Source organism: Notothenia coriiceps, unplaced genomic scaffold (genome assembly GCF_000735185.1).
Source record: "Notothenia coriiceps isolate Sejong01 unplaced genomic scaffold, NC01 NC01_scaffold00037246, whole genome shotgun sequence".
NCBI lineage: Eukaryota > Metazoa > Chordata > Actinopteri > Perciformes > Nototheniidae > Notothenia > Notothenia coriiceps.
Genome location: NW_011369947.1, coordinates 5,068,301 through 5,081,770, shown reverse-complemented (window position 1 = coordinate 5,081,770; position 13,470 = coordinate 5,068,301). Strand labels below are relative to the sequence as shown.

Sequence of the window (13,470 nt, the reverse complement as noted above, 5' to 3'; positions counted from 1 at the left end):
ATAAACAGTTCAACATAAAGTGCCAGTTGCACCAACAACGTAATAAATAGTTCAACATAAAGTGTACCATTTAAAATAAAATAAAAAAGTGCCAGTGATTGACCTCAATCCCTCCTATTCTTCCAATATCCTGATGAAAAATAAAATCTCTCTGTTGCATAGGCCACTGTTTGATCAACGCGAATTGGGTGTGGGTCCTTGTACTACGAGTCGGGCTAACGTCCACGCTAGCTTCCACGCTAGCTGCTATATGTTTTGCATTGAGGTGATACTTGAGGCTTGATGTGCTGCGGTGATATGCGAATTCCTTTTTGCATAATTTGCAAACAACCGTGCTCTTATTGACGCTTCCATCCGTCCGTTTTTTAAAACAAAATGTCCCATTCACGGGGCCAACCAAAGCGGTCTCATCAGCTTGTTCGTTCACGTTTGACTATTGTTCACTGTGGTTTGTTGTTGTCTGAAGTAATGAACGTTAGTTGGTGCTCCAGTATAATCGGTACCCCTGAAACTCATCCAGTGAGAAACGTTCCGCGGTGCAAAAATAAGTGCGATTAAAATGCGTTAATTTTTTTAACGCGTTAATTTTTGTGTAATTAATTAATCTTAATTAACGCGTTAAAGTCCCGGCCCTAATTTTTTTACCATATTTAGAGGAAATTGTATCGCTCTCATACTCCATCATTGCCTCTTTGTCTTTCAGTTTTCCTCTGTGTACATGTTGCTGTGATGAAAGCCTATCAGGTCTGATCTTCTCAGGCAGCATCATTATTAGATGAGCACAAACTAATTTTAGCCGGGAGCCCTTTCTAGTCAGTTCGCAGCGATGCAACATTCATGTGTGTGTATCGTAGCGCAACTCGCCGAGCTGATGGCTCACGGCACCTGCACTCGCATCACCTGAGCCCTCGAGAGGGAAGTGTGTTTGCCTGTGCGTGGGTTGAAATATTGAACGTTGTTGGAGACTTTGGTCCGGCGTAGGAGCTACTTCAGGATGTGGGACATCGCTCTCACCTGTGCATTTTTGTTTGACTCTGGCTGTTGCTTTGATTTTGTGTAGACCATGCATATAAGGTACATTTTTGTATCTAATTCATTAAATGTTTTGAAATCGGTTGACTTTGCACAATGTATACTGGGGAAAATATAAATTCCTCATGCAACTTAAACCACCTTCAATTGTACCTTTTGGTTACCTTATAATTACAAAAATAAACATAAAACCATGCAAAAACTTTAGGTGGTTTTATTGATACTAGAAACATTTGACGTTTTTTCTCCTTGAGAGTCCATCCAAAGAACTACGTGCAAGCAATCATCTATTGTTCGTTGCCTTGGTCCATTATTGAAAAATAATAGATCGTAGAATTTTGTTATTGTTTGTTATCAAAAACCAGCATTCAACAAAGATGCATTATACATTTCAATATCTTTTTTATAGTTTCCACAAATGGAAGAAAGTGTTTTGTTTCTCTACGACTCTGAGGAGAATTGTTCCAATAGAAAATGTTTGATAGCCGTAGCTTCCATATCTTACCGTCCATCAAAGGCTGCAGAGATGGACCTTCAACAAAGAAGGAAACACTGCAGAATCCTTAAAGTTGTACCTCTTTCTGTTTTACTTTTTCTCCAAGTGAAAACAAAGTAGACTTTATATAAGGATGTCAAAACACAATCCCCTCCCCCTCCCCCCTCTGCATCCACCCACACAGCACACACTCTCACACCATTGCCTGGAGTGTGCAGGGGGAGCAGGAAGGAATGTCACAGCTATTACAAATCATGTTGTCTCTGTCTCTGGGACAACTGCAGCCGCCCAATTAACCTTTCATCTGAAGGCACACACACACACACACACACACGCACGCACGCACGCACGCACGCACGCACGCACACACACACACACACACACACACACACACACACACACACACACACACACACAAGGCCGCACATATCAAGAACATTTCATTTGGAAAGGAGGCAGCACTGCAGTCTCCCATTTTGATTTCATGTTATCTCCTGAAAGAGTTGGCATTGTAGGCTTCCAGACTAATAGACTGTCCTTTCTGTTTCACCTTCCATCATCACTTTCTTTTTCTGTTCTCACAAAACACAGATTCATCTACAGAACAGTACATAGAAACTTTACTTTGCGGTGTTCATCTTGTCCAGTAAATGATTAGTAATTGCTTGTAATCAGTGAGCTACACTGAACATGGAAACATACAACTATTGCAACCTGATTACTTTCAGTTTATTTTGGATTCCCCAAATATAAAAATGCAATGCAAATAAAGATTGTTTTTAGTGTATAATGTAAGAAAACAGTACCTTAGAAGAGAAGGGGGAGGTGTCAAAAATCGGACAGTTTTCCGTTCTGTTAGCAACTCTTCTTCTTGGGTCTATTGCTCCTTTTTATGTATCATAGGTCATTGACCGCAGTTCTCCAAGGTTTCCTGTTCTGGCATTTCCTCTCATGGTTTTGACTCGAGGTCCCTTAGCCTTAGAAGTTCATTGGTTGGCCTTCCCCTCTTGTGCTCCTCCTTAGGGTTATATCTTAGACTTGCCTTGTAATGTTGGTCTTTGATTCTTTAGAGTATGTAGCCGATCTACGCCTATCCTCCTCTCTTGATCCCCTCTTCCAAAGATCTCTGCTGTAGATCATGTTGCTGATGGTATCTGGCCGTCGGGTTCTAAAGATCCGCCTGAGGCAGCTGTTGATAAATCTTTCGTCATTGTGGTCTTGGTTGTCCTCCACCTTTGATGTGTACACTAGTAAAGACTCTGTTAGTCTGAGCTTTGTCTGCTGATAGCTATCTTTGGAGGTTAAAGTTTCTTCAGCTGGATAGATGAAGGTCAGCTTTGCCGATACTTGCTCCGATGTCTGTATCTGTCCTGCTTAAGCCTAAGGAGGTGCAGGCTTCTACACATCGAATGCTGTTCCCTCTAGTGTCAATAGGTCTTCAATGGTTGTGTTGACCTAGATGGCTGTAGATTTCCATTTATGGATGTTTTAGACCTACTTGCGATGAAGTGTTTTCCAGAACCCCTTGCCTTCTCCTGCATCTGCTGTCCAGATAGCAAAGAAAGGTTGTTGATCGAGTGTAGGTCATTTACCGGCGTCAGTTAACAACGAAAGGGGCCAATGTCGTATCTTGACATCAACACATTAAGAAACACTCAATGCAAGCTTATATTTGTATCTCTGATAGTGATGTAGATCAAATAAAATAAAATGAAGTTTTATTTATATAGCACATTTATAAACGATTTTTGGTCAAGCCAAAGTGCTGTACATATAATAAAAATAGCCGACAGTAGAGACACTTTACAGCTAATACAATAAGCACAGATTGTTCAGAATATCAGTATGAGAAAAAACGACACCCTCTATACTTAGACACATGTAGACACACCTAGCTGTAAAGGTTAATGTGTATGTTCACCAGTTCCTGCTCAGCCTCCATGTGTATGTACATAAAGTCATCCTCCAGGCCAATAACACCATCCATTTTTCATTTAAACCATCAGTTATTGTCACGATTGTGGTTTTCCCTGGAATGCAGCTCTTGCGGTCGTCCAGCCCCCCTTTGTTGAGGCACGTTCGCTGTCAGCAAGCGTTACATCTCTCTCTTGCTCTCTCTAACAGGGATTATGCCCATCAACGGGATTGCTTTTGCATCAGATCAGCAGGACGGCTAACCGTTCCTGTCATCTGGAGTGTGTGTGTGTGTGTGTGTGTGTGTGTGTGTGTGTGTGTGTGTGTGTGTGTGTGTGTGTGTGTGTGTGTGTGTCTGTCACATTTCACACAGAGGTGGTATTGGAGTGGAAGTCATGTTTTGAATCTGAATTTGTACTTGAAAGTAACGTGGTGGTTTTGTGTGTGTCGATGTGTGTGTGCTTGTGTGTGTGTCACGTCAGTGTCATGGCACAGAAAATGGAACAGGTGCTTTGATGGGCCAACAGCTGGTAAGGTTAGCAAGGACACGTTTAGTGCTCACAAAAGAGAACACACAAACAAAAGAGAATACACACACACACACACACACACAATATACGAAATTACCGTATTCTACTTTGTATTCTCCTCTCTGTTGCTACGTGTTACCAAGAGACCCCAAGCTACAGGTTAACAGCCATGATCAATTAAGCCGCAATCTTATTACCGAGAAATACACTGTATATGTGCTCCTTCCACTCACACACAATCACATATATAAGGCTGGTGCTAACAATAAAAAAGCATCCAGAGACTGGTCTAATTGCACTATCCAGCAGATCATTAAGTGAAGATTGCATTCTGCCAGCTGAGATTCAAGGAAAGAAATTCAATTAGGAAATAAAGAGAGCAAGAATGAAAGAAAATGAAAAACCCATCGGCTACTGAGATGCATTTCATTTTGCTGACTGCTTAGTGTGTAGATTGTTTTCCCTGAGAACAAGTGAAAACTTGTAATCAAGCTGAGATGATTTTATTAGTTTCAAATGCAGTGACACCTGTTTGTAGGAAAAGAGTCGAGTAAGATTTGGGCTCAATAAAAAAAAGAAATACAGCAATTTCTATGTTAAAAAAATGATTCAAATGAAATGAATGTGAGGACACCGTTTACAACGTTGGATTTCAAAATAGAAGTCTAGCAGTAACAGGAAGTACCTGGCCATGTAATCCATTGGAAGCTCAATATAGAAACATTTCTGTCATCAGTGTATTCAACAGCTGAACTGTGATCAAAATAAAGCAACATGTAAGCAACTGGAAATAATAACTGAACTGAAATTAATATTTTATTTAATGAAGAAAAACTGAGAGAACCAGAGGATGAAATTAATGTTGTTCTGTGCTGAGGAAGGACTGCAATAATAATACGTTTTGATATAAGTGTTAACAGAAAACAGTTAATCAAAACAGGGATAGTTCTAACTAAAGCATGTACCCTGTTTACTAGTAACACACAAATGCAGTCCCGGTTTAAGGTGAAAACACCAGTAACAAACTAAAGATAGCTTTTGTAATGCACTGTTTCTCTCTTGGAAAAGAAGGGGAGAGAGATAGTGATGAAATGTATTATTTCTCCTAAACTAGATCAGTAATAAACAACGATTGCATACTCTTTCTTATTATCTTGACTGCCTTTATCACAGTACTGGTTTATTCAGTAGTTCTCCTTTTGGACAGAGGTTAGCCAGGCTGCTAGCATTGGCCATGTTGCTAACGAGCATACCAAATACATCAAGTCGATCAATCGTCTTTATATGAAAATCTTCAGAATATATGTTTCTTACGTCTCCTTTGCCCAGTTTGTTTAAAGACAAGCGAAGAGCTGGTAGCTTTGAGGAAAAAGCCATCCGACATCAGCATAAACATTATTTACACAGTTTAGTTCACTATATTCTGATTAATCCGATGAGAAAATTCAACTTTAGATTTTAATCTCTTTAGGTGGATCAGGATCAAGTTTTGAATCGCTTATTTGAACACTAAGGGGAGAGTAATCTGTTTCAGCTGTAAGTAGCCCCCTGATGGGACTTACCAGTAGTTGTTCCTGGCAAGAACCTACGTCTTTGGCAATGAAAGTAAATAAAGCAGAGACCCTGTTCTCGAGTAATGCAACAATAAATAAGGCTTCTCTTAGCTCGGCCACCAAACAGCTGCCTACACCATCTGAGACGTGCAGCTCAAAGTATAGCGAGCAGACAGTGGAGTGGATTATCTGCCTGGTTATCACATTCAGCTCCAGCAGATGGCTTGCCCGGAGCCAGAGGAGTGGATGACGCTGCACATCGCTGCAAAACAAGCCTGCTGTACACCACTTACAGCCAGTTACACAACAGTACAACATGCATGGATGTATGAATTGACAGCCTGTCGTATTGGCTGACATGAGGTAGAAAGTGATCAGTGTGTGAGTGTGTGTGGGTGTAGGAGAGAAGGAGTTCATCAGCGGCTATCACCCAGCCCTCTGCCATGGCCAGAAATGTGTGTGTGTGTGTGTGTGTGTGTGTGTGTGTGTGTGTGTGTGTGTGTGTGTGTGTGTGTGTGTGTGTCTGTCTGTGTGTCTGTGTGTGTGCTCCAGAGTCCATTGTATCTATTAGATCTATGACCGAGGCCTTGGCCTATACATCACCCTGGCCAGCCCTTCATACCCAACCCTGAAGTCATATATCTACCGTGTGTGTGTGTGTGTGTGTGTGTGTGTGTGTGTGTGTGTGTGTGTGTGTGTGTGTGTGTGTGTGTGTGTGGGTGCGTGCATGTGTGCGTGGGTGCGTGGGTGTGTTGGTGTGTGCGTGTGTGTGTGCGTGCGTGCGTGCGTGCGTGCGTGCGTGCGTGTGTGTGTGTGTGTGTGGTCAGGCGCGTGTATGTATTCTTGTTTGGCTACACTTCCACACAGTTTACTCACGGTGCTGAGGCACTGAGACCGTTATGGGCCCCTCAGTGGCGATAACCTACACACACACACACAGGCCTTGTGCACACATGCTGAGCTGCTGTGGGTTGTTGAAGAGCCCCCTGTGCGTTATTTTAGGAAAATGTGTTATCGAAACCATGGCTTTGTAGCAGTTGTTGGTCTCACCGATGACCAGGGACACCCACAGAGCGGTATATGTCATTCGCGGCCAATGAAAGACATGGTGTGTGTCTAAGTGTCAGGCTAATGGTCCTGCACTGCCCTCGCTGCTAGCAGCTGGCAGATCACTCAGTTTGTGTGTACGATTGTGTGACCACTATTACCGTGATGTATTAGCAGGGTATTTTGCTTCGGAGATGTTAAAGGTGGCCATGAAAGCACCCGGAGTGATTTTCTGCATATTAGCTTTTTGTGGCTCAGAACTATGAGCAATAAACCTGACAAAATCCATCTGGGAAAAACAAAAGAGCGGAGGAAAATACAGTGCACTTCCATAACATCAGTGTCATTAACTCTATTTGAAGAGGGTCGATATTTGATATGATGGTGGTGATCGATGCGGCTCTTTGTCTTCCCTATAGAATGATTATAATCTGTTAACAAGGTAACTGGCTACCAATAATTGCCAAGAAACAAGAAAAACTGGCAGAGAAGTTTAGGGATCCCCAAAAAGAAAGGAATGCAAAGAGTGTCAATTGCTTTCTGCAAACAATCTCGATGCAATGTGTCCATGTTTATAGATGCAGGGTTTCTGAACAAGTTGTCATTTTCTTCTGTCGTTAATTGATTTCCAAAAATATAACAATATGACTTGGGGTATAAGAACTGTGATTTATTTGCAATTACTATGGACAGTCATGCAGTTAGTCATGAGGAAATATTTACATTTGACTAAGAGACCTTATGTTTTCTTGTTTAGGTTTATCTTGCTAAGGTAAAAACCCATTGGTAATACCAATGGTAGTCTGGACTAATATTATACATGCTTTATACAGTGGCGAACCGTCAGGGCCTTCAAGTTATTCAGAGAATACCCTGGAACACTCAGATAAAACAAACAAAAAATCGATTTAATTATATAAATAAAATGTAATAAAATGNAGGTACCAAAAGAAAAAAGACTGAAGTGCAAACCCAACTCCCACTAGCATTGTAATAGCTTTGGCTCGGTCTGAACTTTTTGCGAGTGGTGGAGGCTTAAATGCTAGTGGGAGTTGGGTTTGCACTTCAGTCTTTTTTCTTTTGGTACCTCGGTGATATTCACGTTCGGGTGATGCCTTTTCAAATGAGTCTGCAAGTTTGATGTATTGCCAGCCGCGTAACCAATTTAAGTTGAACAATGCCGACAAACAGCTTTGGTTCGGTCCACCTGTCTTTGTCCGTCATCCTTGTACGTAACTGTGAAACCAAAATGTTCCCAAACCGGAGACTTCAATGATGCTGGAGGATTTTCGATCTCAACTTTATACACGTACACGTGTACATATACCGTTACACCCCTAATGTAAAGTCAACGCAAACACGCAGATACACAGGAATTGGCGGTGTGAATTAAGTGAATGACGTGGCCAAGCTTAATTTGTGAGAGTTCAAGGCGATACATTCGCGTGATGCTGTCCCGATAAATCTCAGCCTGTCACTGACGTTGTTGAATCAGACTATACATGTGAAACCCACACAGAATACAGTCGCTACTTTATTTATGTCAGCATGACATTATTTTGAGTTTGGACGGAGCAGCTACAACGGTAGCTTAGCCGAGCCCGATTGATTAGATCTCCATTCAGAAAACATGCATTTGAAAAGTGTTTTGTCTGCCTTGTTGCAAACACACTTGTCAAAGCATTAATTCATGGTTTTTACTAACGAGTATCAGTATGTAGTTATAACGGCATCTTTTGAATACGTGTGTAACAATTGAATCACGGCATATTATGTTAGTTTGTTGTTGTTGGTATCTACATGGAGATAAGTCCCCGCCTCTGTGCTAGCGCGTCTAGTTTGAGTGACGCTAGTAAACACAAATGATGCCGCGGTCCAACTCGCTCAAGTTGCGAATCTTCCCTTTGTGTCCGATGTGAACGCACTTTAAGAAGCGTGATGATACAATCATGTATTGCATGTTTACTGAAACTAATATAATGTGTTCGAAACTGTTCTGCAGGACCTGGTTGCCTGGGTGACCACCGGCTTCCTTCACATCCCCCACTCCGAGGACATCCCCAACACGGTAACCGTAGGCAACGGGGGCGGGGTCCTGCTGCGGCCACACAACTATTTTGACATGGACCCGTCCATCCACTCTGCTGATTCGGTGTACCTCTCCCCGGGCAGCGAGGACAGCTGTGACAGCAACAGGATGGCCTGCCTTGCTCAAGAGACCTGCAGCCCTGTCCTGGAACCCTTCACCTATGAAGGCTTTGATGGAGTCATGAAGTTTGAGGATTGGGTCTAATGTGTTTTTAGCCCTGATGAACTCTATTTGTTGACCTATCAGGAAGCTTTTGTCCATGTTACCATGTTTATAGAGGCAGTTTGGGACATCACATTATGTGTGCTACATGATATGGGTCAGGGTTAAGGCTAGCAAGGAGTTCACCAGGCAAGATGAAAGAAATATTTTAACATTAGGAAAATATGCAAACTTCCTTTGTTGTGGAGAGTATGATGAGTAGATCCATATCACTCTCAGGACATGGTAAGTTGTGGAACATTTAGGGGGAAACAGCTAGCTCTGTCCTAAGTAAAATAAAAACACCTTTTTTGGTTTACAAACAGAATAGACCATCTTTGCCAGGGACAAAATGTCCCTGGCAGAGGCCAATGACCCCATCATCCTTCATGCTCGGATAATGCCTAACTTTTAACTCAACCTTTGTTTTTAACTCAACTTTAAATCTGTTACATTTCTCATCTACACCTTACACAGTAGCAGGGCTATCGTGGTGATGAAATCTTGAAACACTGACTCAATAACAAACAATACCATCTTGGCTGTAAATAAACGCCAACTCAGGTGAAGTTTCATGCTGGAACTATTTCTTTTTGGACAACATTCAGACTCAGTAGCTGCAGCTTCACAGTTTGTTTTCACACTAAGGTTGCCAAGTTTGGCATCAGTTTGTCTGTAATGACTAAAAACATAGCTTTGCTGACATATAAACTACATTTAAATATGTAACGAGGTAAAAACAGTGTGTAACCCATAAAACCTTTATTTAAATATATCTAACAAACAAGTATAAACATCATATCAGTGAGCTTTATAAGTGCTTTTTGATTTCAGAAAGAGCCAGACAGGCTAGCTGTTTCTCCTTACTTCTAGCCTTTATGCTAAACTACGCTAACCTACTGATTCCAGCTATGAACACACAGAGATGAATAAACTCAATCTTCTCCCTTCCCTTTTGGTAAAAAGGAGAATGAGGGTATTCCCCAAAATGTTGAATATCAAGAAAAAAGTCAGAATTCTGAGATCAAATCAAAACTTAACATTTTATTTAACTTTTGGTCACACCCTCATTTTCTTTCTCATGTGGCCCTAATCCTTGTCTGTAGATGTCCATGTCCGCAGATAATGACATTTTAAACTTGTTGATTATCTGACTTTTTGTCTTGCGTTTCTAACATTCGCATCAGATGCATATTGTGTTTGCTTCAAGTTGGCAAATGTTAGAATATGAATTAGCTTAAATGCGACGGATAACATAGTAAACATTAGACCTTAGACTGCTTGGTTCTTATCATGTTAGCAATGTAATTGGGAGCAATATAGCTTGCTGATGTTAGCCTTTAGCTAAAAGAAACACAGTGCAGCCTCAGCCTCAGAGTCACTAACAAAGCTTAATTTTATTAGTGGAATTACCTAATTTATCAACAGGTTTTGTTGATTTGTTCTGTTTTCCTTTTTTCCCTTTAATAATTATATCTGCCACACAAATAGTAAGGAGCATATCACCAGTCAAATGTTATGAGTGGGAGATTTCCTTACTTACTAACAATCCTATTATTTTTTAAATGACACCCTTAATGTGAGCAAGCAAATAGGCTATGTGTTAATTTGTTTGTAATGTTGCACTTACCTTGCTTCTATGTAATCAAACACTTTTAAACATGGGGTCAAATGTTTGCCTATTACATTCAGAGAGACACAATGCTTTATCTATCTGCGTTTCCTAATTACACTGTAATGTAAACACAGTAAAGTGACACTGTAGAGCCAGCCGTGTGTAAAGCGTGCACTGAACAATATGAGCATCCAGTCGGGGTCACAGCCGGACCCCACTCTGATGCGACTCAGACCACCAAACAGCCGACTGGTATATCTTTTATATTTTTTATACAGGTCAACGTTGTGAGGAATGTTTTTGTTGTTTTCCCTCTCAAAATAAAAGAAGAGATTATTTGTCAAAGAGTGGGGTCTTCTGCCTTCGGTCTACACACATACAGATTTGCAACATGGGGAAGGGAGGACATTGAAACCAGATCAGCAATGTAAGGGTTAAACAGGCTCTCTCTTTCTCTCACACACACACATATGCAAACATACACAGTGACAGGATGTGACAAAAAAAGAACGCAGAGCCCCCATTGGGATTCCAAGAAAGATCTGAAGTAAAAGGCCATATGAGGCCACGCTGAGACAGACTGTTGCTGACCTCACAGATCACACATGAACTGAGCCCATATCAAGCCCCACAGACCAGTAATGTAATACACTTAGTGTATATATTTTGAGTAAAAGTGCCAACACAATAAAATGCTCTATTACAAGTCCTGCATTGAAATCCTATTAACAGTAAGTAAACATACTGATCATTTAAAAGAACCAATTCCAACTCACCCCCACCCTACCCACTTATTGCTCATGTGCGTGTTTGTGTGATTAGATTTGGGTGGTCTGTAGATTTACATGTTACTTGTTACGCTTTTATCCAAAGCAACTTACATACTCAATACTGTGCAATCCCCACAGGAGCAATTTGGGGTGAAGTGTCTGAGGGACACAATGACATGCTGACTGAAGTGGGGTTTGAACCTGGGCTCTATCCACTGTGCCACACGCCTATCCCAGTAGAGTAGTGGGTAAACCCTTCAACAGGAAGTTATTAAACTAATCTTAAAGGAAATTATTAAACCCTTCAACAGGAAGTTAGTAAACTAATCTTAAAGGAATTTATTAAACCCTCCAACAGGAAGTTATTAAACCCTTCAACAGGAAGTTATTAAACCCTCCAAAAGGAAGCTATTAAAACCCTCAAACAGGAAGTCTGAATCTGTTCTGACTTAACTTCTCCATGTGCAACAACGCAGTGTACAATTCATTTCGTGAATACATTGACTGGTTAGGTGCGCAAAATAGGGCAAATATTTCATATTCTCACACAGAGTTTCAAGGTTACAACGTTTTGTTTTTTTAAATGTGTGAAGTCTAGAAAACTAGAGAAATGTTCATTTGATTCAATCAATCAAATTTTATTTATATAGCCCAATATCACACATCATTTGTCTCAGTGGACTTTACAGTTTATACAGAATATGAATACGACACCCTCTGTCCGTGGACCCTCACATCGGACAAGGAACAACTCCCAAAGAAACCCCCCAGTTAATGGGGGGGAAATGGAAGAAACCTTGTGGAGAGCAACAGAGGAGGGATCCCTCTCCGAGGACGGACAGACGTGCAATGGATGTCGATATATTAATCGATGTTAATTGTAAAGTTTTGCATGTTTACAGGGACTGTCGGAAAAAGCAAGAAGCTCATATATCTATATATCTGCCCTTCTGCCTAAAGATTTCTATAGTTTTATTATACATGTGATTTAATATGTTTTTACCCAAGAGATGCTGACTCTAAACTATGCCTACCAAACGTTACCATTTCCTGAGGGGGGTTGGTCCTGAAGTTTTCCACTGTAAACTGAAAAAACTGAAACGTTGATTTTAATGAAGTGTATTATCTCGACCAATTTCACCTAACTGTATTAGGTTAGTTGAAATAAATAATAATCAGTTTAAATAAAATATTAAGTTCAACTTAATATTATTGCTTTTTACTAACCCAATACAGTTATGTGAAATTTGTTGACATATTACATTTAAATAACTTCAACGTTTCAGTTTGTTCAGTGTATTTACACCCTCCACCTTAAGAAGGAGCCTAATGCAGCTGAGAGTGAACGGGGTGGGTTTGGAATTGGGCCTTGCTTCCAGGGTATTCCCAGTGGTATTTTGAGCTTTACTTCTTTGTTAGTCAAGTGTTTGTTTTGTTACTTTGTTCTGTCTGATTTTCTGGCAGTGACTGTAAAACAAGCAGAGATGGGAGAAGTACTCAGATTTGGAATTTAGTAAAAGTAGAAATACCAAAGTGTAGGAATACTCTATAACAAGTCCTGTATTCAAAATGTAACTCAAGTAAAAGTACAAAAGTATTGGCATTCAGATATAAGTACTCATTATGCAAATTGGCTTATTCGATTGATGTGTTTATCAAAGCTGGTAAAGGTGGAACTCGTTTACTGCTTGGTATAATGTGAATTTAATCCAGATATAGTACAACTAAAATATTATTCAAATTTGGATCATACTTTTTTATCATTAATCTATATCTGCAAAGTAACTAAAGGTACGGAAATGTAGTGGAGTAAAAGTACAATATTTACCTCTGAATTGTAGTGGGGTAGTAGTACAAAGTAACAAAAAATGTACTTAAGTACAGTACTTGAGTAATTGTACTTAGTTACTTTACACCACTGAAAACAAGTTTGCTTTCATTTAAGTAAAGACTGTTTCTGAAAACATTTTGTCTGGGTTATGCAGTTGAGTCCCTTTCCTGCTGGTGTCAGAGTAACACCGTGATAATATGAGCCTAATATAGTTTCATTATTAACATTGACAGTGGTTGGCTTCACATTCCTGGGAGTACACATCCCAGCAGGCCTCACATGATCTGTAAACACTTCTTGCCATGTAAAGAACGCCCAGCAGAGACTGTACTTCCTCAAGTAGTTCACGTTCACACTGCGGCAGCCTGCATAGAGAAGTGCAAGAGAAGAAA

General features: G+C 40.5%; 1 protein-coding gene across 1 annotated transcript in view; it reads left to right on the top strand.

Annotated features, from left to right (window-relative positions):
* The window catches only part of LOC104966313 (membrane primary amine oxidase-like), a 32,016-nt gene extending 21,307 nt beyond the window's left edge, over positions 1 to 10,709 (top strand). The window contains exon 5 of the mRNA XM_010795501.1: positions 8,575 to 10,709. Within this exon, the coding sequence (XP_010793803.1) occupies positions 8,575 to 8,865 (291 nt within the window). The 3' untranslated portion in view covers positions 8,866 to 10,709. The remainder of the gene's footprint in view (positions 1 to 8,574) is intronic.
* The last annotated feature ends 2,761 nt before the right edge of the window (positions 10,710 to 13,470 follow it).